At 37.2% G+C, this 27,034-nt stretch overlaps 1 protein-coding gene across 5 annotated transcripts; it reads right to left on the reverse strand.

Annotated features, from left to right (window-relative positions):
* Positions 1-5,362: 5,362 nt before the first annotated feature.
* On the reverse strand, positions 5,363-26,739 carry Sgo2 (shugoshin 2). 5 transcript variants are annotated; one of them, XM_048345006.1, is made up of 10 exons: positions 26,631-26,739; positions 22,785-22,880; positions 21,536-21,664; positions 20,326-20,501; positions 19,348-19,425; positions 17,153-17,232; positions 16,616-16,890; positions 12,005-14,809; positions 10,836-10,986; positions 5,363-5,683 (listed from the first exon to the last, which is right to left on the reverse strand). In XM_048345006.1, the coding sequence occupies exons 2-10, from the start codon at positions 22,807-22,809 to the stop codon at positions 5,668-5,670; spliced, it is 3,735 nt and encodes a 1,244-aa protein (XP_048200963.1). In that variant the 5' UTR covers positions 22,810-22,880; positions 26,631-26,739; the 3' UTR covers positions 5,363-5,667. The 5 variants fall into 5 exon arrangements, with proteins under 5 accessions (XP_048200963.1, XP_048200964.1, XP_048200966.1 ...); XM_048345007.1 differs by lacking the exon at positions 22,785-22,880; XM_048345009.1 differs by lacking the exon at positions 26,631-26,739 and having other exon boundaries at positions 22,694-22,872.
* Between the last annotated feature and the right edge of the window lie 295 nt (positions 26,740-27,034).

Here is a 27,034-nt window from a genome sequence, read left to right on the forward strand (position 1 = left end):
CATTTGGATTCTTGGCTTCCAGAGTTCTGGGCCAATATAAACCTTTTTTAAACTACCCAATCACTGATGTGTTTTATATAGCAAAAGACAAAAAGGTTTATAATTGTCATCATTTCCTTATGCCAACAATCTTGGTTCCCTAAAACAGGAACATTAATTGCTTTATCCTATTCACAGAACTATTTAAAACAAGCTTATCAGTCAGATGGCTTACACCTGTAATCCTAGCTACTCAGGAAGCTGAGATCTGAGGATCACAGTTCCAAGCCAGCCCAGGCAGGAGAGTTCCTGTGAGACTCTTATCTCCAAGTAATCACCAGAAAATCAAAAATGGAGGTGTGGCTTCAAGTGGTAGAGTGCTAGTCTTGAGCAAAATTGCTCAGGGACAGCACCCAGGCCTTGAGTTCAAGCCTCACAACCTATGAAAACAAACTCAAATAACAAAACCACCAATAACAATAGAATTGTGAAAGTCTTCTTTATAGTTCTTTTTATCCCTAAAGTACACCCTACTGAATATGTAAACTCAAGTGTTCTCCCTCAAGGTCATCTGTCTTTGTTTTCTGTCACCAACTTGGCAGGAAGTTATTTTGATATGGGGTTGCTTTCAAATAAACCTTCACCCTTTTCTACTTTTACTTATTGTTCTTTTTTGTTATTACAAACTATAACACAGTGTCATTCTTTTGCAAGAAGCTTTTGGTATGATTGACTAAAAGTGGAATTGCAGGGTCAAATGATAAATATGATTTTGTTGGGTATTGTCAAAATCTTTTCTAGAAACTTGCATAATTTTACATTCTTCCAGCAGTGTATAATAATCTCAAGTTCAAGTGGTAACACAGTAAAGGGGTTGGATTACTAGAAACTTTGGGGAACCTCTGAGAGAGAATAATGCACAGTCACTATTAACACCTCAGAAGCCAGGTAAAGGGCTATCAGAGGCCAAAACTGAGATGTCTAAGGAGATGCAAGGGCAGTGCTGGCATATTAGGAACTTAAAAGGATCTCCCTGAGAAAGCAACCCTGTGGCCTCTGATGGAGCACAGCCCCATAGGTGCTGGTACCTTGGAGAAAACAAACTGTGTGTTCTAGGAGTGTTCAATCAACAGGCAAGTGTAACCAACTGTTCTTGTCCTTGAGTGAAGTACATTCATGATTGAGGAGATACTGACAGGAAAAGCAAGCAAACACTATGGTGCAAGTTCAGTGTCTTTCCATCTCCTCGGGTGCCCCCTGTTGTCAGGAGTTAGAATAATTCCCGTAGCAAAGTAGAAATGTGATTTTTCTGAGTCCCTGAATCATAAGGCAAAATATATATATACTTAGGCCTAGAAAAGAGACAACAATGTTATGCATTAGAAGTGTAGAATTAGCCACGAAAAAGTGAATGGCAACAATTGATAAATGGGCAAAGGTGCTAGAGACTTCTCAGAAAAGATAAAAATGGCGAATAAACACAAGAGGAAATACTCAACATCTCTGGCCATAAAGGAAATGCAAATCAAAACAACACTGAGATCCCATCTTACCCCAGTAAGACTGGCCAGTATCAAGAATTTGAACAGGGCTGGGAATATGGCCTAGTGGCAAGTGCTTGCCTAGTATACATGAAGCCCTGGGTTGGATTCCTCAGTACTACATATATAGACAACAGCCAAAAGTGGCACTGTGGTTCAAGTGGTGGAGTGCTAGCCTTGAGCAAAAAGAAGCCAGGGACAGTGCTCAGGCCCTGAGTTCAAGCCCCAGGACTGGTAAAAAACAAAAACAAAAACAAAAACAAAAACAAATACAACTACACATACCATATACAGGGCTCAATGCATTTACACACAAACTAAAGGAGGGTATGATTAGGGGAAGAATCCAAAGTTGTAACTCCCTTGAACAACTAAAATACTGTTTATCAAAACAAGTACCAGTTTACATTCCCACCAACAATGAAGTAGGGTTCCCTTTTGGCCACATCCCCTCCAACAATTATTGTTGTTAGTTTTCTTGACATAGGACATTCTTACTGGGGTGAGATGGAATCTCAATGTTGTTTTGATTTGCATTTCTTTTATGGCCAGTGATGTAGAGTACTTTTTCATATGTCTCTTGGCCATTCTCATTTCCTCATCAGAGAAGTCTCTTTTTAAGTCTTTAGCCCACTTGTTGAGGGGGCTGTTGGTTCTCTGTGGTTTTGTTTTGGAGGAATTTAATTTTTTTAGTTCTGCATATACTTTAGACATGAGGCCTTTGTCCGTTGTATGGCCGGTAAAGATCTTCTCCCAATCTGTGGGCTTTCTGTTTATCTTGCGAGCTATGTCCTTTGTGTGCAGAAGCTCTGCAGTTTGGTGCACTCCCATTTGTCCATCCTTTCTTTGATTTGTAGCATTTCTGGGTCTTTGTTAAGGAAGTTCCGTCCTGTGCCAAGGAGCCCAAGTGTTTCTCCTACTCCTTCTTGTAGTGTTTTCAGGGTATCTGTTTTAATTTTGAGGTCTTTGATCCATTTGGAATTGGTTTTGGTGCAGGGTGATATGTAAGGATCTAGTTTTAGTTTGTTGCATGTGTTGAACCAGTTTTGCCAGCACCATTTGCTAAAGAGGCTATCTTTCTTCCATCCTAATTTTTTTTTTTTTTTAGCTCCATTATCAAAGATTAAGCAGGCATGGTTCCGTGGGTTCATTTCTGGGTCTTCAGTTCTGTTCCACTGGTCTTCAGGCCTGTTCCTGTGCCAATACCAAGCTGTTTTTATTACTATAGCTTTATAATACAGCTTGAAGTTTGGTATTGTAATTCCTCCAGCACTGTTCTGCTTAGGATTGTTTTTGCTATTCATAGTCTTTTATTGTTCCATATGAATTTCTAGGTTGTTTTCTCTATTTCATTAAAAAATGGTGTTGGGATATTAATGGGTATTGCATTGAATTTGTAGATAGCCTTTGGCAAGATTGCCATTTTGACTATATTAATCCTCCCAATCCAGGAGCATGGGAGGTTTTACCATTTCCTTAGTCCTTCCTTAATTTCATTTTTTATGTTTTTAAAGTTCTCATCATAGAGGTCTTTCAATTCTTTGGTTAAGGTTATTCCTAGGTATTTTATGTTTTTTGAGGCTATTGCAAAAGGAGTTGCTTTCCTGATTTTGGTCTTGGTCTTTGGGTCATTGGCATATAGAAAGGCCATTGATCTTTGAGGGTTTATTTTATATCCTGCTACTTTGCCAAAGTTTTGGATCAGCTCTAGTAGCTTGGGAGTAGAGTCTATGGGGTTCTTTAGGTATAGGATCATGTCATCTGCGAAGAGAGAAAGTTTAGCTTCCATCTTTTCCTCTTTGGGTCCCCGTTATGTTTTCTTCTTGCCTAATTGCTCTGGCTAGGAATTCTAGTACTATGTTGAGGAGGAGAGGAGAGAGTGGACATCCCTGTCCTTTATCAAGAAAACTAACAATAACAAATGTTGGAGGGGATGTGGCCAAAAGGGAACCCTACTTCATTGTTGATGGGAATGTAAACTGGTTCAGCCACTCTGGAAAGCTGTATGGAGACTCCTCAGAAGGCTAAACATAGAGCTCCCTTATGACCCAGCAGCCCCACTTTTGGGCATCTACCCAAAAGGCCACAAACAAGAACACACTAAAGCCACCAGCACAACAATGTTCATTGCAGCCCAATTTGTCATAGCTAAAATATGGAACCAATCCAGATGCCCCTTAGTAGACGAATGGATCAGGAAAATGTGGTACATATACACAATGGAATTTTATGCCTCTATCAGAAAGAATGGCATTGCCTCCTTCGTAAGGAAATGGGAGAACTTGGAAACATTATACTAAGTGAAGTGAGCCAGACCCAAAGAAACATGGACTCTATGGTCTCCCTTATTGGGAATAATTAGCACAGGTTTAGGCTACTCACAGCAGAGGATCACAAGAGCCTAATAGCTATGCCCCTATGAATGCATAAGATAATGCTAAGTGAAATGAACTCCATGTTATGGAAATGAGTGTTATATCACTGTTGGAATTACTTTCAACATGCCATGTGAAACTGTAGCTTCTATTGTTGATGATCCTCTTGTATCCCCTTCCTGTGGTTGTAACTGCACTATCACTGTATCTTATCTGAGTACATTGGAAACTGTATATACTGGTATTAGAACTAAGAAAGTGAAAGGGAATACCAAAATAGAGAGACACAGGATAAAAAGACAAACGACTACAAAAGCAATACTTGCAAAACTGTTTGGTGTAAACCAACTGAACAACTCATGGGGGGAGTGGGAAAAGGGGAGGAGGGTGTTGGGGTCAGCTGCACCTTTAAGGGGCCACAGCTGACCTCAGCCTGTCCCTCCCCTTCCTGTCTTTAACCGGAAGAGAAGGAAGTCTGACATCACTTGAGGGACAGCTCCTTGGGACCAATCAGGGGCCCCTCTCTTGTGCCCGCCTTTGGAGTATATCTGGGAGGTTCCTCATTTGAATAAACAGAAGCCCTGGAGGTTTTCTCCAGGGACCCACACGCCCGTGTCATTCTTGGCGGCTTTGGGGCACCCTGCTACCACAGGCCACGGAGGCTACCCGTGGCCATTGCTCCCTCCTGAGCGATAATGGGCCACCCAAGAAGGGGTGGACAAGCCCCTTCCCCCCCCCCAAGCGAGGGGAAGTAGAGAGAGAGAGAGAGAGAGGAGGCTACCTGTGGCCATTGCTCCCACGTGAGAGCGATAGAGGACCACCCAGGGAGGGGCGGGCAAGCCCCTTCCCCCCCCCAAAGGAGGGGAAGTCGAGAGAGAGAGCCCACGGGGGGGGGGGGGGGGGGAAATGAGGGAGGAGGTACAAACAGTACAAGAAATGTATCCAATGCCTAACATATGAAACTGTAATCTCTCTGTACATCACTTTGACAATAAAGAAGAAAAAAAAAAGGTACCAGGAAGTGGAAACATGCTTTGGGGAAGGAGCAATGGGGGAGGGGGGGACAGGAAAGCAGGGAGGAAGGGTGAGCAAATATATAGTCATTATATTCAATGTACATTATGTTAAAAATGAACTATATACTGAGGGTAGGGAAGGGGGGAAAAGGGGGAAACTGAAGGGAGGGGTGACATTGAGAGGGGGAAATGGGGGAAAGCAAAGGAAGAGGTGACACTGACCAAGGAAGGGGTAGCATTGTACTCATAACCTGACTTAGTATAACCCCTTGTATACTATTTAACAACAATGACAACAAGAAAGAATGAAGGATATGAGAAAAACTAAAGCTGGCCAAGATAGGAGAGAATTTTAAATTCTCTTAGATGGTTCACATATATTGAATGGTTCAAAAAAAGATACTCACATACACTAAATACAAAACAAGATAACCAATGTGTAGGTATTTAGCAATACATTTTATTCAGTTAAAAGGGTAACAGCTGTTTGGTTCAAGGATGTTATGCAGAAACTTAAATGAACAAGAACAATTACATAGTAACCAAAATTATTTTAAATGTTAGTATTATAAAAATAGTTATCTTATGTACATACATGTAAATACAGAAGTGGACAAACAAACATACATGAAAGTCCAATAAAGAAAGACACATACTTTTCTTCAAGTGTTTGTCGATCTCAATCCTAGCTGTACTTCTGTTCTGTTTTCATTGTACTTTTGAGAACTCAGAAGAAGTAGAATGCATAGGTTTACCTCATCTTCTCATCTTCCTGAAGAAGAGAAAACAAGGCAGATTAGTAACAACCCCAAACACTTTCTGCCATGGAGTAAGAAAACTATTTTCTTGTACTAGTAAAAAGACAGTCTCCTTAAAATCTGCTTTGCTCATAGTTGACATGCTCCATATCAGTGCTTTTCGTTATAGTGTTTATCCATGACTAACTCCGAAAATTTATATGATTTGGTTTTCTTAACATATGACCTTCATCTCAGTGGAATCATACTATGGGTACTTTTCTATGACTTGCTTTTCTACTCAGTATCTTTACTCATTTTCAAACTTCTCTTTTCTGAGAACACGAAACAAACTTGTTTTATATTCTAAACCTGATTCTGCCATCAGTTGTTTCTACTGGAACCATGGTGTGCACAACATGTGCTTTTCTTTACTGTAAGCTAGCTGTTCTTTTTCCTTAGAATTTGAGCTGTGGAAAATGTGCTGAGGTAGAAATGATGAGACAAGTGAACTAATTCAGCAGTGATACTCACTAGACAGACACTATGTTGAAAATGAATTATACAACTTGGCGGGGGCTGGGAGGGAAAAAACTGGGAGAAAAAGAGGGAAGATGTGACACTGTTCAGAAAGAAATGTACTCAATACCTGACTTATGTACCTGTAACCCCTCTGTATACCACCTTTACAATTAAAAAAGTATAAAGGGTGAACCAACCCAACAGAGATATTCACAGGATAATATGTTGGAAATTAACTGCACAACTGGGGAGGGGGAGAATGACTTGGGGGAAGGGAGGGTGGGAGAAAAATGAGAGAAGGGGTAACAAGTACGACAAGAAATTACTACTTTATATATGTAACTGTAACCCCTCTGTGTATCACCTTGAACAACAAACAAAATAAAATTTTAAAAAATATGCTGAGCTTTGAGATGAAGGAAGACTCCTGGAGAAAAAACTTGTATTAGTTTCTTAAAGACACAGGTGCACTACAATTCATGGATTCCTTACACTAAATCCTCAGCTTGAAGTTTTTGTGACTTCCAGTTATTAAGCATTCCAGTTATAATCCACATAAGAGCTCAATATTGGTTATAAGTTCTCAGAATACTTTCTTTTCTTCTAAATTCAGAAGTAGAGTTATTTCCTCAGGTTGAAGAGGCTAGGGAAGAGTTATTTTTAGCTTGCTGCACTACTGAGAGCAGCTCAACTTTACTGAAGAGAATCAGCTTTTAAGACTCTTCATTTCAGCTGGACTCTAGGATTTATGTCATGTATCCAAACTCACATGGCTGAGAATCTAGTAGCACTCTGCTTCACCTAGTTAGATAATTACCTTCAGGCAAAAGCCAATTTCAGGCTCCACTTACTCTTTTTGGGTTCACATTATCATTCAATCACAAACCTGAGCTTTTCTTACTTTCCTACTAGCTAGTAGGTGAATGAAAAAAAAATTACCCAGTAATTTTACTTTAAGAGAGACAATCAATCTGCCTAGTACCCTATGTTGCAAGAAGTAGCATTGTATTTATTCTCTCTATTTTACATATATGTATGCATGTTTTCATATGAAACATAGTACTCATGCTCCCAAATTTAAAACGTAGCAAAGCCTACATGGAGACTATAGTGGTCTTTGCTTTCTGCTGTATTCCTGCTTTGAATAAGTAGACTTGGAACCTTTACAAAAATATCACAACGCACATTCAGCATGCATACTAATGGCAACCCAGTTGCTACTTTTTTCTTTGTTTTAGATTAGATATGAAATATAGGCATATCAGAATTTTCTAATTGCTCCCAAAATTGAACATAAATATCATCTCTCTCCCTCACTTTTAAATAGTAAAAGCCATAATCCACAATAAAAAAGCATACTATGTAGAGCAGGGAGCAATTATCTTGTGACACAAAATTAGAGGAGATACATGGAGACACAGAAACTTAATTATATTAATATACCACTCTCAGTGCAAGACAAACCAAATGAAATCCTATACCATGATAACAGAGAATACATATTTCTCTCAAGTGCTCGCAGCACAGTTAAAAAAGGCTAGGTCACAAAGAAAACACTAATAGCGTCAATAAAGAAGAAATATTACAAAACAATCTGACCACCTGCAATAAAACTAGAATTTGCAAACAATAACAAAACAGACTCATTTATCTTTTAATTTCTCTTTTGTGCCAGTCCTGGGGCTTGAACTCTGGACCTGGGTTTTGTACCTGAGCTTTTTAGCTCAAGGCTAGAATTCTACCACATGAGCCACAGCTCCTCAGACTTTTTGGTGGTTAATTGGAAAAGGAGTCTTACAGACATTCCTGCCTGCTCTGGCTCCAAACTATGATACTTAAATCTCAGCCTTCTGAATAGCTACGATTACAGGTGCGTGCACTGGCACGCAGCCTATCTGCAAATTTTTTAATCAAGTAAGTCCTGAATAAAAAGAGCATATTATCATATAAAACGACATATAGTGAAGATGTAATAACAAAATCTGTAGGATACATCTGAAACACTAATCAAAAGAAAATTAATTGCACTAAACACTTTGGTAAGGGTGGGAGACATTTTTCTGCCAAGAGTCATTTGTATATTTATAATATCACTTAGGGGCCAAAGTTATCACAAAATTATCAATATAAGTAGAGGAGCCATAGGCAGCCAATGAGGGATGTCTGTCCCTACATGTTCCTTACTGCAGGCCTAATACAGCCCCTAAAGGCTAGACATCCCTTCCCCCGATATAAGTGAAGGGAGAAAACAGTATTTTCAGCTCTAAAGCCCAGGGAAGAAAAACTTAAATCAAATTAAAACACAATGTACATAATAAATATAAAGCAAGAATTAAACAGTAAATCAGATTTTTAGCAAAAGGTTAGTGAAAGACAGAACTATTACCTAATTTGATCAAGATAGAAAAAGCACAGTACTAAACAAATGAGGTTACCTAGTCATTGAAAGAAAAGACAGTTATTTTTTGTTTACATGTTCAGTTTCTAAGAAGTACTGTTGCATATTTTTAATGCAAATTAATCTGAAAATCTAGATTAAGTAATTTTAAAATCAAAATACAAACTCTGGATGAGTGTAAAAGCTTGTACAGACCAATTTCGCATTATTAATGGACAATTACCCAAAACCAAACCAAAGTATCCCACCTTCTCAAATGGTTCTTGATAGTAAAATTTAGCAAAACTTTTAAGAGAAGATAGTCCTAATATTCAATATATTGTTTCAGAACACTGTAAAGAAAGAATACTTTCATTTTCTTAATGAAGAAAAGTATGCCTAAGCTGACATGGTTCAAAAAAAGAAAACTATAAATAGGTCAAATCACAAATATTGTGATAGAAATCCTAAAGAAATTATTTTGGCAAATAATCCAATACTACATTATGAGAAAAAAAAATGCCATGATCAAGTGGGATTTAAGTTGATTCAGTCCTAGAAAGCCCATCATGGACCATGTTAATAAACCTAAGAAAATAAAACATCATCATCTCCAAACTTTAACATACAATCATAATAAAAACATGTAATAGGCATTCAGGGACAGTTCTTAATATAAGTTAGACAAACCTTAATCCAGTATCTTACTTGAGATATAATAACATTTCCATTTAAATCAAGAACAAACTAAGAATGTCTTCTACTTACTTGAAATATTATCCAAATAATTAGACAAGGGAAATCAATTCTAGATATATATATTGCGGGATAAAGAAGTAAAATTATGTCTGTTTTCAGAGGCTGTCATAATATACTTTGAAAATCCCAGAGAACTAGTGAGATTTAGTGATAGAATTAGTAAGATATAAATCAGACACAAAATTTAACAATCTTCATATACAGAAGCAATAAATACTAGGTATTATTTACATACCCATGATAGCAATAAGAAGACTAAAAATTTACAAATAAGGTTATCAAGAATGTGTAAGACCCACATGAGCAAAATATTTTCACAAGATCCACAAAGGAGAAGACTGATGGAACTAGTGACACTGAGCATGATACACTGCACTCCTAAATTGACATGTTGAATTACCCTTTGCACACCTATTTAAAATAACATTAATAACATTAAATTGAATCTTTATTACACGCAAGGTGGCTTGAATAAATAGAAAGACATATTCTAAGCAGAGTGCTGGTGGCTCACACCTGTAATTCTAGCTAGCTATCAGAAGGCTGAGATTTGGATTGTAGTTTTAAGTTAGCCTGAGGAGGAAGAGGGGGAAGAAAAAGAAGAGGAGGAGAAAGAAGAGGAAAAAGAAGAGGAAGAAAGAAAAGGAGGAAGAGGGAAAAAAGAGGAACAAAAAGAGGAAGAGAAGAGGAAAGGGAGGTGGAGGAGGAGGATGAAGAAGAGGAAGAGGAAGAAGAGAAAAGGATGGATTGGGCTGGGCTGGAGAGAGCAAATGAGAAGCTATGAGTTCAAACACATACTGGCAAAATAAGCAAATTGGTAGATTAATAAATAAAAACTAAAATAATATTAAAATAACAAAAGAAAAATTATTCTTTTTCTTTGAGATCAAAGAACATACAAACCACAGTAACTTCTATGGAACAAGGGGAATAAATAAGTGTTATCAGTAGATATGAAAAAGAGTAGTTTGTAAATCATAGACAGCCAATTTAAAAAGTTATAGTTATATTACAATGTTAATAATGACAGTAGTAGATGAAAGGTAAAGAAAATTAAGACTGAAAATTTTAAAGGTTTATTTTTAAAGGCCTATTTTTCTTTTCTTTCTTTTTTTTTATTTTTATAAATTTCTATCTATTGGTGTATTTATTTCACTGTTTATTTCTCTACCTACCTACCTATTTATTTAGTTGATACTGGGGTGTGAATCCAGGGCCCTGAAGTTTTCCTTGGCTTTTTCTCCTCAAGGCAGGTATTATACAATTTGAGCCACACCTCCTTCCACTGATTTTGTGTGTGTATTGGGGAAGCAGGGGAGGTAAATGGAGGTAAAAATCTCATAGCTTTGTAGGCTAGCTTTGAACTGAAATTCCTAGATCTCAGCCTCCTGAGTAGCTAGGATTACAGATGTGAGCCACAGGTACTTGGCTAAGAATACATGTCAACAATATGTATGTTTTACCAATTTTAGAGTATTCAAATACTAATTCAAGCAATAAACGCAGAGTGAAATAATGGAAATACTTGCCCTTTGAGGCCTGGCTCTTTTAAACTGAGAGGTGTACACCTTCTTTTTCTGCTTCCCAAGTCTGCAGGTAGATCTTTAAACTCATTTTCCAATTGAGCAGTGTTATGTGAAATAAAACAGGTATTTGTCAAGTCCTGCAATTTATTTTTACCTGAAATGAATTTTTAAAAATATTTGTATAGAGATATAAAAATAAATATGAAATATTAAGTCTGTAAATCACAAGGAACAAATTTTAAAACATTTAACTAAGCAAGGAAAAGAGGCTTAAAATATAAAACAAACCATCAAAGAAGCCTGCTCTGAAACACACATAGAATGTGAATAATTCTTCATGTTTCAAATCTTTCCACTGAACCACTCCAATTATTGGCTATTCATTCACTCAACACATACATTACTGGCTGGTTGCAAATTCTGTGAAAGGTACTATGAGTGATACAGAGGTAAGAAATGATTCATCAGTCTTCTAACAGACCTATGACTAAATCTTTGGACTTCTTTTGCTTCTAGTACGTTTTCCCTGGAATATCTTTATCCATCAACAACCTATATATACAATATATGCTATATATACATATATTTAAATGCTAGGTTTCTAGGAGGAAAGAATGATAAGGGAATTCTACTAAACAGTTTAACATGCTAATGATATGTTTGCAGATTTCTCTAATCAAAATTTCCCTTCATTATATTACTTAAAATAATTTGTCTGCTTTTATTTAAAAAATTTATCACACCTTTGTACTTTCACATACATGTGTCCTGAGGCTTACTTTTCACTCCTGTATAACACCTATAACAGCACTCTGATCACAATAAATGTATGTTGTTGGATAGACAGGCCCAGACTTAAGAAATCTGCAACTGTTTTTGATAAAATAAAGCAGAACACTTTCTTGAATACATTCAAAATGTTCAATTTCCTTCAAACATATGAAAAGGGAAATATCAGGATAAGATAACTGTGGCAAAGGCTGAAGATTTTTAGGTTAAAAATGTTCAAGATACTCTTATTGTCCCAAATTAATTTCTTCATGCTGCTTTTACAGACACTACATAGCTAAATACTATTTTAAAACTCCATAAAAATACCAGATTTAACAAGAGGTTCTTTACTACGTGAATAAAAGCACTTAAAAATGTGATTACTTTGGGCACTGACTTACCTATTTCTGATTGTTTTGTTCTCTGGTTAATTTTAAACGTCTCTACTTTTATCTTCTCATGCACATCATCTACTGAAAATATGGGTAAGCTCTCTAGGGCACAATTTTCTTGTATTAAATTTGTAGAAGAAATACTCAGAGGTAGTGAACAATCTTGAGCACTGTTAAAGAAAGAATTTTGTGTGTAAGATGAGTATTTCTCAGATAAAGGTGGTTTTAACTTCTCTGTGCAAAAGTCTGATTTAGTTTTGACAATGTTTTCACTCTCCAAGTAGTTTTCCTTATTGGCCTGTGCAGAGTCAACTGGCTTTCTGTGGTCAGTGTCAGGAATTATCTTTATCACTTCCTGTGTACCCGAAGGATTTAGGAGAGTCTTCCTTTTCTTTGATTTGGATGTCTTTTTGTTTACTTTACTGACTGAGTACTTTTCTTCTTCTACCACTTCAACAGATGGGATATCTCTTTTTGTATTCTGACTTAGAGTGCTTTGCTTTTGATTCTGAAATAGTTCAATCTGGTTTCCAGGTTCTGAATCTGCTTCCTTAGTAATATGTTTTAAACCAGATTCTAAGGACACAGTTGTCTGTGAAGAATCTGTTAACAGCAAAATAGATTTTTTCTTTTCTCTAGTCAAACTGTTCTTTGCCTTGGCTGATGACTTTTTTCCATGTTTTTTAACTACCTGGTAAGGATTTGGAATTTGATCACAACTTTCCTTTTCATTACTATTGACTTCTATATTGGATTCATTAATGTCTTGGCATTCAGGGTTTTGCTTAGATTGGTTTTTAAAATCATCTTTAAAATAGTTTTTATGGTCATCAGCATCATTATCCTCATATATTTGGTTTACTTTAGAAATTATTTCTGTCTTCCAATTTACTTTCGGTCTAAGTTTCTTATTTATTTTTAATTCATTTTGCTGAACAACTTGTTTATTAGTGACATGTTTTTCCAAATCCAATGTATTCTGGGTCTCATGGTCAAAAGAATTTCTACTCTGTTGGGTAGGAAGACCAGCTATTTGAAGTTCATTTGCAATTTCTAGATTTTCTGAAATGGTATCTTCTTTCTGGGTTAAAGACCCTATGTGATCTTTTTCTACGCCATGCTCTCCTTTGTTATCAATCTCATATGTCTGGTTGGCTTCAGAAATGACTTCTGTCTTTTGATATACCTTATGTCTAAGCCTCTTATCTATTCTTGAATCATTTTGATAAGCAGGTTGCTTATCACGGACATGAGTTTTCATTTCCAAAATACTCCGAGTCTCATAATCACAGAGCTTTCCACTGTCTTTGGTACAAAGATCAGGTGTTTGAAACTCCCTAGAGTCTTTTAGGTTTCCAAGAATGATTTCATTATCCTTTTGTAGGAAGAGAGTGTTATCCTTTTTTGAGCAATACAGACTTTCATAACTATCAAAATAATTCATTTCAGAAATTATGTTTGTCTTCTGATTTACTTTCTGTCTAAGCTTAACAATTTTTGATTTGTTTTGTGGAATAGTAATCTTTTGCAAACCAAACACGTTCTGTGTCTCATCATTATGCAAATTTCCATTATCGCTTGTGGAAAGAGTAGGTATTTGAAACTGTTCTGAAATTTCTAGGCTTTGAGATACAGTTTCTTTATTCACTTGGGTTTGGGAAAAATAGTTGCTTTTGTCTTGGTCAGATATTTGGTTCACTTCAGATATAATTTTCGTCCTCCGATTTACCTTCCGCCTAAGCTTATTTAGTTCTGACTCATTTTGTTTAGTAGGCTGAATATCAGTGACAGACTTTTTCAAATCAAGCATATTCTGAGTTTCATAGTCATATACTGTTCCATAATCTTTGGAGGCAAGATGAGCTATTTGAAATTCACCTGCTACATCTGGGTTTTGAGAAGTGATGTCTAAGTTATCTTTTTCAAACTTCTGAATCACAAATGTCTGTCTAGAAGCTTTACTTTTATTATAAGTTATGGAGTTCTGACCCGTATCAAGAGTATTCTCTTGTGGGACTATGTCTGAACTTTCAAAGAAAAAATGTGCTTCCTTTTGTTCGTCTGTTTCATGCATTCTTCTCTTCCTTGTATTATAGTGTGTATTTTGTCTGTTATCTGCATCAGAACTATTCTGAAGAGTTGTTTTCTTCAATATGTTTACCTCATTTGGTTTTTCAGTGTTGAAAACAAGATTTGGATCTTCCCTTTTGCCATCCAGAACAGATCTTCTTTCTGGTCTGCTTTTAATCTTTTCTTCAGTATCTACATCTGAACTACTTTTACATTTTCTCTTTGATCTTTCTCTCTTTTCTTCAGAACTTGGGATTCTTACTTTCCTGAAAGTTTCCACTCCACAACTTGTTTTTTTAATATTTTTATTTTTACTGCCTTTTGAAATGACAACAATTTTGCCTTCTTCACTAGCTGGTAAATCCATGTCAGGATCTTCAAGGACAGTTTTTTTCAACTGAAGATCATCATTACTCTGAACTTGATCCATGCACTTTACATTTGATTCACTGGCAGACTCAGAAGATAATGTATTTCTTTGCATTTTGTTGTTTTGTTCATTAGTATGATCATCTATCTCATTATTCCAGTTTGCTCCTGGATTTGAAATCTGCTGGTGATCTAAATCTACAGCACAGGAAATGTCTGTAATAGGATCTTTTGATTCCCAAGAAAACTGACGCTTCTTCCTTTCAGTCACATTACTAAGAGATGGATTTTCCCTTCTGTGGCTGGTAGATAAGTCATTTCTCATCTCACTCACCAAGGAACTCTTTGAAGTTTGGTCTGAGTGGCAATGACTTTCTATAAAATGAACAAAGAAAAGATCCAGTTCTAAGTAATCAAATAAGTAAGTTGCTTGAAACAAATTAAAAATCAAGCTACTATACAGTGTGTTCTGTTTAGATCCTAACATTATGTTAATAAAAATACATTAGAGGACTGGGAATGTGGCTTAGTGGTAGAGTGCTTGCCTCCTATGCATGAAACTCTGGGTTCGATTCCTCTTCAATACCACATAAACAGAAAAAGCTGGAAGTAGCACTATGGATCAACTGATAGAGTGTTAGCCGTGAGCAAAAAGAAGCCAGAGACAGTGCTCAGGTCCTTAGCCCAAGCCCCAGGATTGGAAGAAAAAAAAATGTGTGTGTGTACATATATATTATGTATATATACATAGAAACACATAATCAAGAGTACTCACAGTCATACTTAACATTTATCTGTGGAAAATACACACTACTGAAAATTTACTGTTTCAGTCCAATGGAAGAATGGAAAATAGACAATAGAAAAGTACACACACGCGCACATACATTATTAAGAGTTGAAGGAGGCCAACAAATGAACCACAACAATAGTGGTAGCCCTCATAAGGATACAACTTTTTTTTTTTTTTTTGGCCAGTCCTGGGGCTTGGACTCAGGGCCTGAGCACTGTCCCTGGTTTCTTTTTGCTCAAGGCTAGCACGCTGCCACTTGAGCCACAGCGCCACTTCTGGCCATTTTCTGTATATGTGGTGCTGGGGAATCGAACCCAGGGCCTCATGTATATGAGGCAGGCACTCTTGCCACTAGGCCATTTCCCCAGCCCCAAGGATACAATTTTTTAAAAGATGATTACATCATATATAATTGTAACAAGAAAAAGTGATTTTGAGCTCTAAGTTTAATGTCATAAACAAACTATACCACAGGATTATCATTTAGGAATGTGATGCAAATAAAATGTAAATACTATCATTTTTTTTCTCACTAATCATTATGCAGGATCAAGTTCTGCTTTAGAAATAATTATGTTCTCTATATAATCTATACCCATCTAGGGCCCCAATTTTCACAGGAAAAGGAGAAGGGATAGTAATATATGGTACTTTTTGAATAATAAGCTAAGTAAATCTCCTTAGGTACTGCCTGTTTCTAAACACTGCTTGCAAAAAAACAGATTAGGCCACTGTAGACCTGACATTTGTCAGCATGATTACTTTTTTTGTTTTTGCAGGTCCTGGGAGGAGCTTGAAATCAGGCTCAGGGTTCTGTTCAGAGCTGCTTTTTGCTCAAGGCTAGTGTTTTACCACTTGAACCAGAGTGCCACTTCCAGATTTTTTCTGAGTAGTTAATTGGAGATAAGTCTCATAGACTTTCCTGCCTGGGCTGGCTTTGAACCACAATCCTCAGATCTCAGCCTTCTAGGCAGCTAGGATTATAGGTGTGAGCCACCGGTGCCTCGACAGCATATTTAGTTTTATTAAAACCTTCAACAGTCATTTTAAATGGCAGAAGTCAGCAAATCTGTAACTTAACAATTTACTTTTCCCTCAAGAAAAATGTCTGGTGAATATAATTATTTGATACTGATACTTAAAATGACTTTTTAAGGGCTGGGGATATGGCCTAGTGGCAAGAGCGCTTGCCTCGTATACATGAGGCCCTGGGTTCAATTCCCCAGCACCACATATACAGAAAATGGCCAGAAGTGGCGCTGTGGCTCAAGCGGCAGAGTGCTAGCCTTGAGCAAAAAGAAGCCAGGGACAGTGCTCAGACCCTGAGTCCAAGCCCCAGGACTGGCCCCCCCCCCAAAAAAAAAAATGACTTTTTAAAGCAATTTTACCTGTTGGAAGTACACTGTCAATGGAAGAAATGTGTTCTGAATCATCTATATTATACCCATTCTGATTATGTTCTTTAAGATATAATGCTTTAAAATTACTTTGAGTTGATAGAGATTGTCTTGTTGATAGTGAAGATAAAATATTGGGTGATATCTCTGGTACAATATTGTCATGCAGTGTTCTCTCTTTACCATTATCATCAACACCATCATTATCATCAACACCATCATTATCATCATCATCATCATCATCATCATCTGAAGTTACTGGAACCCTAAAGGCAAGTGAGAATAAAATGAGAAAGTTTGTATTTTACAAAAATGATTTAGAAAGATTAACACACACAAAGTAGATAATGTTAGGATAAAAAAATTTTATGCCAGTAATTTGACCATTTAGATGCAAAAAAATGAACTAGTCTTTAAAATTTTTTAAAAATCCTAGCCAGGGGCAGGTGGCTTACTCCTATAATCTTAGCCACTCAGGAGGGTGAGATCTGGGGGATCAAAGTTTGAGACTGGCCCTTGATTGATTACCTTGCAAATGGAATCAACTTGCACTGTTTACTCATCTGTTTCTTCTGGCTTGCTGGCAGTAAGAAAGAACTTTGATGGAACTATTTTTTAAAAGAACAACAAAAATGGAATGAAACAGTTTTTAACCTTATTATGCCATACTTGTTATTGAAGTACCAAATTACACAAAGACATGAACAGTAATAAAATCATTCTTACATTATATTTCATAGTCGAATGAGAATGTTAAGCTGTTAAAAATTTATACCTAAACATAGCACCTAATGATAATCACTACTGATATTCTGTTAATCAGCTTTCCAAACTTTCTTCTTCAAATATATATTTGCATACACCCACACATCTAACATCTTCATGCTTCTATGCAATATATTAATATCTACATACATATTACATATACAAGTTAATTACATAGGATATGATTCATATTTAAAAGTTGAAGTCCAGGTGATTTCATTATATCTTTGCACTTCTGCATCCCTATACTTTCTAAATTTGACATGAATATTCTTATTGAATAATTTTGATAAAGGCTAGAAAATGAAACAGTATACATACTATAAAGGATGTCTCCCACCGAAACCATTGTCAGCAGAAGCTGAACAGGGAGCCTAAACTTTGACCCTTAGGTGGCAATAGAAAACACTTCCCCTACTGACAGTGCAGACTTGGAAGAGGTCTGCTAACATAAAAGATTTAAGAAGATACAGAATCTTATAACACAAAACACCTAAAATGTTCAAGCTGTAATAGAAAAATCACTCATCATGTGAAGAGTCAGAAAAACCAAAGTCTAAATAACAAAAAGACTATTCACAGACATCCACATGGAGATCACACAAATGTTAGAATTATCTGATAAGGATTTTAAAGAACCATCATAGAAATACTTTACTAACCAATTCCTAAGATGCTGAAAAAAATGAAATAGAAAGACTCAGTAAAGACAAAGTATCAGCAAAGCAATAGGATTTGTAAAACTCCAAATGGAAATTTAGAGCTTAAAAATACATTAACAAAACGAAACTGAATTCCACAGGGCTCCCCCCTCTTTTGAGGGGGAAAAAAACCCAATGACTTTAAAGATAGAATAATAGAATAATAGAAACAATCCAACTGAACAAGGAAAATTTAAAAAATTAAACAATTTATAGGGCCAGGAGATCTATCATATATTGTCAGAGTCCTAGGTAGAAAGAAAAAAGTTCAAGGATGAAAAGATTTGGAGCAATGATGGCTGAAATTTTCTCAAACTTGGCAAAAGGATCAGCCTTCAAATCTAACAAACTAAGTGAAACCCAAAAAAGATAAACATAAAGCAATTCACTCCAAATCACATCAAAGTCAAACTTTAAAATCTAAAAAAAAATGAAATTAGTACAAGAAAAATTACATCTTATTAAGAATAAAAAACTGAGCTGCTGTAGCTCATGCTTATAATCCTCAGTACTCAGAACCCAAGAGACTCATCTCCAATTAACCAGATATGGCTTTTTGTCCTTACACTGGCATGCACATGAGTACTGAGGTACGTACACACACACACACACACACTCACACACACACACACACAAAAGAATAAAAAATAAATAAGCATTGACTCAGTAGAAAAGTAACAAAAAGTAAACCACAAAAGGGCAACTTATCTTGTAAAAACAAAAACGAATAGGTTTGCAATGCTAAAACTCAACTCAAAATTAAAGAAAACCATTGTGTGTGTGTGTGTGTGTGTGTGTGTGTGTGTGTGTGTGTGTGTATTGATCTGGGGGTTTGAACTCAGGGCCCAGTCCCTGAGCTTCTATTGCTCAAGGCAAGTGGTCTACCACTTGAGCCATAGCTCTACCTATAGCATTTTGGGGGGTAGTTTTATTAGAGATAAGAGTCTCATGGACTTTTCCTGCCCTGGTCAGCTTTGAACCACGATCCTCAGATCTCAGCTTTCTGAGTAGTTAGGATTACAAATGTGAGCCACTGGTGCCCAGCTAATCCTATTGCTTTTAATAAAATTCTGACTTTTATGTAAGAATTTCAATAACCAGTTACATAGAACAGTAATATCCTATTTGTTAAATTGGACAAGATGATAATTTCTTTGTAAAAAAATGGAATATGAATATCCAACTTTGATATTATTTAATCTCAATTATCCTTAGTAATGCTGAAAAAAAACACTGCTCACAGATAAATTTACTTACCTCAGAAAGACTGCTCATTTCAATTGCAGTTATTAAGTTATTGTTCATGAGTGATTCTATTTCTATAAGCTTCTTATTCTGTATATGTAAAATAAAGACCTCTTTTAATTGGGTTAGATTTAGTTTAGTATAATATCATATATTTATGAATATATCAATATTAAAAGACTCTACTGAGATCATATTGAGCAAAAGGGTTTTATACTACACTGAGCAGTCCACACAAATAGCCATGGAAGGATACACATTTTGAATGCTTTTAAGATATTATGTTCCTATTGGCATGTACCTTTTAGCATATTATTACAGATTAATCACTTTCAATCTCAGGTTAGATAAAAGTACTTACTTGCAGACTTAATGGGTTTTGCAATTAAAAAAAAGATATCATGTTCCATTTTTCTGTCTTACAACAGACATATACGGCAACTAAACACAGTAGTCAGTCAGAAATTTAACTTTCAAGCAGTGCAAACCATTTGCAGACCATTTGCCCACATATATTGGATTTCTACTTTAGACTTAGATCTATAGATGTAAGTTAAATAATCATAGCTGAAAGTTTGAACGAAAAGCAAGGATTACAAATTTCATTCTATTTAGCTTGTGGAGAATGAATGCTAAGATTAAAAGAGAATACAAACTCTTTGGGAACTCCTTTCCTTTAAGTTCACTGTAAGAATTGCATTTATCTTTTTAATATGTAGTAATGTACCAAACTTCACTTATAATGGGCAATCGAATGTTAACACAATTGGAGGTATCATAGTGCTTTGTAGAGTACACAAGTACATATTTAGAATTAGATCTAAGATGTCGATCTTAATTACCCAACAGATGTTCGGCCTTCATCAGAAATTTGAATGGCACATTGACTTTCATTAATTCTTTACAATTGGAGGTTTGCAAAACATTTTCAGATGTTCTATAATGTAGCTTTAAAAGATTTTAGTCACAAAAACAATAAAGCTTCTATACCAAGTTATTTAGCTTTAGGCGGAGAAAGGTATTCTCAAAATTCAGTTTTTCCACTTCTTTTTGCAGTAGCATCTTTTCAGTTGTAATTCTTCTAGAAGTCTCTTTTTCTTTACTAAGAGCTTGAGCTAATGCTTTATTGTTGTGTTTTAGAGAGATTTTGAAAATAGAAGAATTGTCTGTAAAAAGATTTTTAAGAGTTAATACATAAACTTTCATTTTAATAACATTTCATATTCCTCAGCCTCCCAACTGTTAGGTTTATGCCAATATAGTCAGCTAAAATAAATTTTATAAAATGTAATATTTTTAGATGTTCAGAGAAAGGTCCTAAAAGTACTTTATCTATAGCACATAGCTTGAGACAGCTTTTCTTGGCACAGCCAATATAAACAGACTAGAAACAATTTAGGATTTCCAGAAACTAAAAAGTAGTAACATTTTTCTGTTGTACTTCCTAAACTCAGAATATCTTCTGGTAACCAAGGGTGTGTAATGATCAAACAGAGCAAAAAACAGCTTTTGTATGAGGGGGGTTAATTCAAAAGATGGCCCTCAAGAATAATAGGAGCAATAATATGACTTAAAGATTCCCAGAAAGCTTGGCTATACCATAAAGCAAAGGAGTTAGATTAGCAGGAAATAAGATAAGAATATACCTCCCACTTTTCAACTCTAGCTAAGATGAATATAAACCAGTGAATTAATTTGCAGATGTAATGAAAAGCTATCTTGGAGAATTTCCCTAACATTTTATATTTTGGTTTTTATTTTTATTTTTTTTTTGTACTCATTGCACCTTACCTCCAGAATTTACAAAATTCTATTCCAAACCTTAGTGTCTTCCTGGTGAGCTTTTTAGCTATACACAATCACCCACATTGGTGTCACACCTTTGCCAACTACCTGTAGATTACCCATCATCTAACTGCTATTGCATAGTAGAACAACCATTCCTATTTTTGCTCTTTTCTAGACAAGTTATAGGTAAGATAGCTTCCTTGGGCTACCCATCCCAAGGAATTCAGTTATCAAAATTACCCATCTAGGATTTAAAGGACATACAAAGGACCAAATGGAGGAAAAAGCATCAGCTAACAAAGCAGACATTTTAGTAATTTTCTACACTTGGTCAAATAAAGTAGCAAATATATTTTTTAAAGTAGGAAAAAAGTAAAATATGTGAATATACTTTATAACCAGTGGTACTTACTTAATATTTTTGTTTTGATTTTTGAAGCAAGGGAAACATTCAACTTAGTTTTTGAAATTATTTTGTCTTTCACACGTCTCTTAATTACTGAGGTAACTGAGTCAGCTTCCATCCTTGGATACTCCATCACTGAAGTGAAAGAAATGAAAAAGGGGGTGGGGTTGATTGCTTTATTGACTAATAACTGACAAAAATACATTCCAAAAAAGTGACAGTAAGCCAGACACTGATGGCTCATATCTGTAATACTAGCTATTCAAGAGGTTGAGATCTGAGGATCATGGTTAAGAGCTATCCTGGACAGGAAAGTCTGTGAAACTCTTATCTCCAATTAACCACCAAAAAGCCAGAAGTGGAGCTATGGCTCAAGTAGTAGAGTACTAGCCTTGAGCACAAAAGCTCAGGGTCATCCCGAAGGGCAAATTCAAAGCCTGGTACTGGCACGCTCCCCCCCCCCCCCCAAACAAAAGTGATAATCGTGACTTAGGATATGCTTCATTTGTATAAATTTGCAGAACTTTTTGTATAAAACCTGAAAGCACAATTTTAATAAAAATCTTAAATAAAATCCCCAAAAGATAAATGACATTGTTTCTTCATTCAAACCCATTTTAAGTCTATATGCATGCTCTATGCTACATATGAACAGAAAAGTTCAGATAAGTTTCCTATTTCAAGGAAAGGAAAGGATGCTGAACACGCACTGGTGGCTCATGCCTACAATCCTAGCTACTCAGGAGGCTGAGATGTGAGGACCACGGTTCAAAGCCAGCTCAGGCAGGAAAGTCTGTAAGACTCCTATTTCCAACAAACTACTCAAAAAAGGCTGAAAGTGGTGCTGCAGCCCAAGTGGTAGAGCACTAGCCTTGAGCTTCAGAAGCTCAGGGACAGTGCACAGTGGCTGAGTTCAAGCTCCAGGGCTGGCAAAAATAAAGAAATAAAGGCATGGAATAGTTCATGTCCATGCAAACACTGATTAGATACAATATAAATAATCTTAGAGACTTGCTAAAAGCACAAAAGAGCTATGCTAAACTCAAGGGAGGGGAGAAGGACTGAAAGGGTAAAAATTTTTAACTTGTTATTAGTTTATTAGCAATTAGATCTTAAAGCCTAATAGTGGAAATAGAAAATAATATTATAAATTTAACATATTACATTACAATTTGTTAAGAATAATGGTTCTAATACACAAGGAACAGGAGAAGTGGCTGTCTGGGTAGATGAAAAGAATCAAAAAGTATTTCACTAATAAAGGGTTTGTATTTAGCCATGTGCTTGAACAAAACCTATCTTCCAAGCCTCCATTCCTTCTCCATGCCTCCTTGCCTCAATATGGATAAGTCTAAAGAAGAAAAAAGGCTGTCAACTGCACTGCCTACTCCCAACATTCAGTCTCTTAATTACTGCCTGCCTAGTCTACAGATCATTCATCTTCCCTCCTCCTTAAAAATTCCTACCCTGGGGGCTGGGAATATGGCCTAGTGGCAAGAGTGCTTGCCTCATATACATGAAGCCCTGGGTTCGATTCCCCAGCACCACATATACATAAAATGACCAGAAGAGGCACTGTGGCTCAAGTGGCAGAGTGCTAGCCTTGAGCAAAAAAGAAGCCAGGGACAGTGCTCAGGCCCTGAGACCAAGGCCCAGGACTGGCCAAAAAAAAAAAAAAAATCCTACCCTGTTCTTTATAAATTATTCTCCTTGCTATTGTCTACTACCATCCTTTGGGGTACTTGTCTTTATTAATAATTTCATACCCTAGATTCTGAGAGCATTGAAACAACTACTGACATTTGTTTTTGCACACTGTTCTTCTTTGCTGTTGCTATGGATAAATAGATATCAATGTGTGCACCAGATCCTCTGCCGTCCTGCCTTCTCAAAGAAATTAATCCAATTGTTTTCTATCACTACTTTTTCTCCTTCCATTATGTCATCCTTATCAACACACAGCTATTTTCCTTATCTTAAATAGCACTATCTTCTTTTCACTTCATCTTCAAATTAGCACTTCTATTCTCTGCAGACCTTACAGTAAACCCCTTGGATGAATTATCTACTCAGGCAGAATTCTCTCATAAACCTATTTTAGTAAGGCGTTTATTCTGACTACCTTACCAAACTAACTTTGCTAAGGTCTCAAATGACCTCCATATTGCTAAATCTAACTTATGATTATTGGTCCTCATCCAGTTATATGGATCTAGCAGATCTACATAATTTTATATGGCTAATTTATCCTTCCTTAAAAACTATCTTCCCTTGGCTTCCTGAGCCATTGTCCTGGACTGTTTGTTTTCATAGGTTCCTCCAAACTATAATAGGCTCTCTTCTGGCCTGTTTGTCTACAGTATCTCATCGTCTCATAGCTTAATGCCACCCAGATGTCAAAACCTCCAAAATTCCTATCTTCAGTTTGTATTTCTTTCCTGAACTTTGCTGGACTTGAATAGTCAATTGACTATCCCATATTCCACTGGGATAAAATAAGTTTATCAAACTTAACCCATCCAAATTTTCTTCACCAGGAGCCTTTCCTATACTCAAGAGTTACTGGTAACTCAATCCTTCTAATTTCTCATGCCAAAACAAACTGTCACATTCAATTCATCTGCACAGTATATTTAGAATCTGACCACTTTTTAGTATGGTTACCAACCTAGCTTATCATTTCACCTGAATTTCTGCAAGCCTTGTTTTCTACTGCTTCCTTTCCTACAATATATTAGTTTATACAATGTAAAACTCTCCAATAGTTCCCACTTCTCCCTAAATTTCTTACAATTATCTTCTCCCCCCCCCCCCCCACAGGCACTCTAACTTGAACTTTTCCTTCTTTCTTTCTAGCTCATTCTGGTTATACCATATAGGTCACCACCATTTAGACATTCCTGGGATGTGCCAGGTATTCTTCAGCTGGAAGTCCTTTTTTATTTATCATTCTCTATTTAGAATAAGTATTCTATTTAGAAAGTCTTTCTCAAACACATCCACTGTTTCATCAGTTATGCTCTTACAATGTATCTAAATGTGACTTATGTCTGCTGCTAACACTCTGATCCAAGACAGAATTCTCTCATATATATTATTGCTACAGTTACCCAAATGGTATCACCACCTTACTAATGATTCTCAACCCAGTAACCAAAATGATACTTTTAAATTTAAGCAAATTTATATAACTCCTGTGTTAAAACCCTCTGGTGGACTTCCATTTCACTCAGTCTTTATGATAGCCTATAGAGTAATAACACAATTTGACATATTTCGCTTTCCCCAAATTTCCATCAGGGGATTTTTCTGACCTCTTCACTAACCATATTGGCTTTTTCTTTCTTTCTTTCTTTCTTTTTTTGGCCAGTTCTGTGGCTTGAACTCAGGGTCTGGGCACTGTCCCTGGGCTTCTTTTGCTCAAGGCTAGCATTCTACAACTTGAGCCACAGTGCCACTTCTGGCTTTTTCTGTTCATGTGATACTGAGGAATGGAACCCAGAGGTTCATTCATGCTAGGCAAGCACTCTATCACTAAGCCACATTCCCAGCCCCATATTGGCCACTTTTGAGACATAGGATCTTCACATACTTTTTTATCCTTTAACTCTTCCTTCAAATAACTACAAGATTTGCTCACTTCCTAAGTTTTTGATTAAATGCCACTTTCTTAATAAGCTTTTGCAGTTCAAACTACTTAAAATTATACACTTGCCCCAATTCTTCCTGTTTTATTTTTCTCCATTGATCAATGTCTAATAATAACACCCAAAACCTCTTAATTAATTTTCTTATTGTTTTCTCTGTCCACAGATTTTTGTCAAGGTTGTTTGCCACTGGCCTCTAATGCCTAGAACAGTGCCTGTCACATAGCCTGGGCTATGCCTGGGTAGATATGTGTGGGAAAAAGTGACTATGGTGAATGTAAGGACTTTCCAATTGTAAAGTTTGCCCAAAAAAGGAATGAGTCACCTTAGAAAACAGTGAACAGATATTAAGGAGGTGGGAGTGCTAACATATAATGAAAAGACAAGTTTTAGGAGGAATCTCTGTAGTGAGGAAAAAACCTGAACCTTGCAACATTAATGCTCAATGCTTCTACGATTTGCCTAAAAAAAAGTTAAAGTCAAAGCAGCTCACTCTTCTATAGACAGCAAAAGAGTGCACAGAAACTCCACACAAATTGTTGCATTTGTCACACTTGAAAGTAAATCTAACATCAAAGACTCCGGTGAAGAAAATCAAATTTCATTTCAGTAGTTAGGAAAGCGGTGCTGAAATGCCCTCTACAATAAGCTGAATCTTACAGTTTCCTCACTTAATAAATGTTCCTATCACCATTGCTCAAGCTAGGAACTAAGTTTTCCTTAGCCTGCTTGCCCTGTCACCTACCGCACCAATGAATTCAACCTGGGGCACAATAGAAGCCAGAACCATACCTTTGGTGAATGAGTGATTTACCATACAAACACTGAAACATCAACGCTGTGCGTTGGAGCCCCAGCTCCAACATTTTTAAAAATTTATATAACATCTCAATTTCCAGATTTGCAAAATTATGTAAGATAAAGGCATCATGATCTCCTTGTAGGAACGGGGCCAAAGGATGCTCAGTGCCTAGGAGAGGCTCTGTTGCCTAACATTCCACAACTATCACATACTGATTACGCTGCAGTTCTGGAACAACCAGCATGTAGTCGATCTCTGGGCGCTGTCAGGTTCTCTCGAGTCGGACCCCGGATCCCTCCGTCACCCTCACTCCCAAACAAGCGCTACAAAACTCCGCCCCGCGGGCCAGGCCAGCAGCCCGGATGGACCGTATTTCCCTGAGGCTCACGGGGAGCAAGAAATCCGCGCCGAAGGGGAGCACAGCGGCCTCGAGGGCAGAAATCCCGTCCCCTCCAGGGGCCGACCTCCTCACTAGAGCCCCTCGCCCAGCAGAGACCCCAACTGCCGGAGACCGGGGAGACGCCACTAGGTGCCGGGATGCGGCTGTGCCAGGGGAGGGGGGGGGGGACTGGTGTCGGAAGCTCTGGCTTAGAAAGGTACCGACTCCGCCCAACAGGGACGGTCACGCCAGTGTCACAGGTGACTGACTTACCGCTCTTGGCGCGAAGGGCACCGCTGCCCGCCGCCGGCAACTCCGCGCGTAGCCGCCGCTGCTCGGGCTTTGGGTTTAAACACCGCGGCCGTTAGCGGCTGCCATAGCAGCCAATCGGGTTCCGCGAGGGCATCGCAAAGGAGCCTGGTTACCCGGAAGTGGCAGGCGGAAGAGGCGGGACCTAGTTAGAGCGCTGGAAGTGGGTGTGGCTTCCCTCCAGGGAAGGAGCTACGGAGCGAGGAGGCACCCTGGGGGGCTAGTGGTGTCCCGCGGCTGGCTGCTAGCTGCCTCACGTACTGGTGGGAAAGGAAACGGCGCCTCCAACGAAATTACCCTCGTTAATCCGATGTCTAAGAGGCTTGAGAGAGCCTGTTCTGTTGTTTACATTCCTGAAAGTCTACCTG

Source organism: Perognathus longimembris, chromosome 4, assembly GCF_023159225.1.
Source record: "Perognathus longimembris pacificus isolate PPM17 chromosome 4, ASM2315922v1, whole genome shotgun sequence".
Lineage (NCBI taxonomy): Eukaryota > Metazoa > Chordata > Mammalia > Rodentia > Heteromyidae > Perognathus > Perognathus longimembris.

Coding starts and splice junctions, on each gene's coding strand:
- Sgo2 (XM_048345005.1), bottom strand. CDS start 21,734: ATGTATTTTTGTCAGTTATTAGTCAATAAAGCAATCAACCCCACCCCC. Junction 19,426..20,325: donor GCCTAAAGCTAAATAACTTG/GTATAGAAGCTT, acceptor TTACATATACAG/AATAAGAAGCTTATAGAAAT. Junction 17,233..19,347: donor AAATGAGCAGTCTTTCTGAG/GTAAGTAAATTT, acceptor TTTAAAAAATAG/TTCCATCAAAGTTCTTTCTT.